The following is a 3,170-nucleotide window of genomic DNA, read 5'->3' as shown; positions in this document are numbered from 1 at the left end:
GTTGTCTCTCTCGTTATCCCAAAGCCATGTTCTGAAACAATGTTGTAATGATGATAACCAAATTAGCACCCCTTCTTTTCTGTCCTGCCCCCCATACTTTTCAAATATAGTTTGAGATAGCAAGCAACGCAACCAGTCACGGGACACCTTTATAGTGCAACTCCTGATAAGGGATTTATGGAGTTGAACCTGCTTCACTAAATTCTTCTTATTGTCCCCAAGTAGCAGCTGAACCAAGAAGCAACCTTTTTTCTTACATTTTTTTCCAGATAATTGCATGTTTCCATGATAAATCATAAAACACCTCAACAATGGAATCGCGCACCAAATGTTTCTCCTTTTCCCATAAAAGGAGGTCCTCCTCTTCCTTCTCCTACTCCTCCTCCTCCACCATCTCAAACTTTTCTTCCTTTTCCTCCTCCTCTTCATCCAACAGATAAGTATTAGAGATCTCCTAACTTCAAACTAATGCAAACCAATTAGACATGACAGGCACATGCATTAACCTCTCCAAACATGTTGAGCTTCTCGCGAACATCTTTTATCAACTCTGCAACATCGCCCTCCCATCTGAAGAACTCCAACTCCCTTCCTTCTAGGAGCTTCTCAGAAACTTAAAGACAACAAATCAACAAGAAAGTACTGTATTGATAGTTTGATACACATGCTTGAAACAAATATAAACATTTGAAGAGCTTTAATTTTTCTTGATGGGTCCAAATAGGGAAAAGTTTTATATAGGCCATCGACCATCCACCCATCCAGGGACATCCAGTGAAAGAATAACCATACATTGTCCAAAATTATTGCAAGTGCTTAGGGCTCAATAAATGAGTGTTGCTTAAAATTTGTGATAAATATAATAAGAAAATAACACAGAAATCACACAAATACACGCAAGTTAATCTATGTGTCCATGCCATGTCTTTAAAGAAACCAACTTCATTTCAACTTTAAACTTGAATCATCTACATATACATGTTGGGGCATCACGCTGAGACTAAGGCTTGATTGTTATTGTTGTTGTTGTTGTTGTATCATTTCCAAATAGTCAATAAATTACTGTAAGAGGATATTTTCCAAATCATAAACACGATATAGCATCAAATTGCTAAAGCAGCATGGTCAAGAATATAAAATCACGCATGCCTACCTTGTTATCACTGGACCTCCTGCTATATGCGAAAAATACATATTCTAGAAATGGCACATGAACAATACTCTTCTCTGAAAGTTTCCCCCAAATACTTGGCATAAGAAATCCCCGGACCGCTAGGTTCAGGAATCACAAACCCTTGCTGCCCAAGTCTCTCTAAATCTTTTTCAAGAGCTTCTGATCGTTCCAATCCTGTTTTTCTGAGATAGGCATCTGTAATAAAATAATAAAATCCCACACATTATATTCTCACAAGAACCACCAACTCTTATTTTCTTGCATCAACATTTTCCCACAAATTTTTTTTTTCCATCAATGAGTTTAAATACACGATTGGTTCCTAAAGTTTAGCTCATAAACAATTTTAGTGCATTAACGACATTGACAAACTAAAATCTGACACGTCATCGTTATATTAGACACATTAGAGATTAAAAATGATCACTTAAAAAATTTGTTAAGAACTAAAATTAATCAATTTAAGTTTTTTAGGGACTAAAAATGATTACTTTAATGCTTTGTTTGTTTTGTAGCATTTTCTGTATTTTCCAGTGTTTGGACAATCTCAATAAGATGGAATATGTTTTCCGCGCGAATATCGTTTTCCAAAACTACAAATGCTTAAGAAACCACTATAAATAAACTACCAGCCACAAATGATTTCCAGCTCATTTTCAAGGTCAATGTGTAATTTTCTAATTTTAGGAAATCATGTGGAAAAAATGAGTTTACAAGAGTTGTAAGAGAATGGAAGCCAAACTAGAATTAAAGAGAGGTTAGGGGACCATGCTTAAATTTCTAAGGAAGTGCTACTGGAGTGCTTGGGTCATTTACCATGTTTGGAAGCTTCAAATAAGAAAAGAAATCAAAGAGGCATGATCAGAAAAGGAAAAATCAGATTTGAGCACTAATCAATATTTTGGGCGTATCTATCTCCTTAAAAATCCAATTGACTCAAGGTCGGATGGGTTGGAACTGTGACTTAATTATCTACAACTTTCTAGTTTTCAATTTTTCGACACAAGCTATTTCTGTCGAGACTTGGGAAATAAAAAATTTCGGACCTAATTTTTGGCCCATATTGAAATATTTGTATAGGGTTTCTTTTCTCACAACCCTAGACATATATAAGACTTATTTTAAAGGCCGTCATGCATGCATATAGCAACCTAGTTCATCATTCTCTCTAAAGAAGCTACTGCGTCTTTACAGCAAGGGTTTTGTAACCAAGGAGCTTCCTAATCTTCATTGTTGATAAAGTGAAGAACTTTGTGACCAACATCTTCTTCAAGTTGGTGAAGTTAGTCATTTACTAGGATCTGTGTATCATTGGTTAGTCATGTATTGGGATTCGTGCATTGAACAGAAAGATTGCCGCTACAATACAAGTCCAATTGAGTATTAGGGTAAAGGTTCAACTATAGGTTGGTATTTTGGGATAGGCCAAAGGGTTTGGTAAGATTTCTTATACTTGTAACCGCTTGTGATTGATTATAGTGAATTCTTGGGAGTGATGACCTTAAATACACCAGATGGAGTTTTGCCTCGATGGTTTTCCAATTCGTAAACAAATTACCTATGTCAAATTTAATTTCTGTTGCATTTAGTTATTTGGTGATTTGTTTTTGCTACCACACTATTGCATGTAATTTGACTAATTAATTTGTAAGGGATTAATTTATTTTAACCCAACAAGTGGTATTAGAGCAGGCACACTCTGATTAGGTTTAATCATTGCTATGTGATCCATTGACCCCTGTTTGTCATGGATAGAGGATAGTCTCTTATTATACCTCCTTTATTTGATGACACTAATTAACTATGCATACCGGAAAGTAGGCATGAGAGCTTTCTTGCAGTCTTTAAATGAGAAAGTGTGGCAAGCTGTAAAGATTGGCTGGACTAAGCCAAAGGAAGCACCAGCTAATTGGGATGATGCAAAGATCAAAGTGGCAAACTTCAACAGCAGAGCATTGAACACCATTTTCAGTGTGGTCATGAATGAGGAGTTTAA

General features: G+C 35.9%; 1 protein-coding gene across 1 annotated transcript; it reads right to left on the bottom strand.

The window, feature by feature from the left end:
- Positions 1 to 373: 373 nt before the first annotated feature.
- Positions 374 to 1,564, bottom strand: LOC142644542 (putative inactive heme oxygenase 2, chloroplastic). The gene is made up of 4 exons (XM_075819130.1): positions 1,558 to 1,564; positions 1,193 to 1,369; positions 507 to 613; positions 374 to 454 (listed from the first exon to the last, which is right to left on the bottom strand). The coding sequence occupies exons 1-4, from the start codon at positions 1,562 to 1,564 to the stop codon at positions 374 to 376; spliced, it is 372 nt and encodes a 123-aa protein (XP_075675245.1).
- Positions 1,565 to 3,170: the final 1,606 nt, after the last annotated feature.

Source organism: Castanea sativa, chromosome 7, assembly GCF_040712315.1.
Source record: "Castanea sativa cultivar Marrone di Chiusa Pesio chromosome 7, ASM4071231v1".
Lineage (NCBI taxonomy): Eukaryota > Viridiplantae > Streptophyta > Magnoliopsida > Fagales > Fagaceae > Castanea > Castanea sativa.
This window is presented reverse-complemented; position numbering and strand designations above follow the sequence as displayed.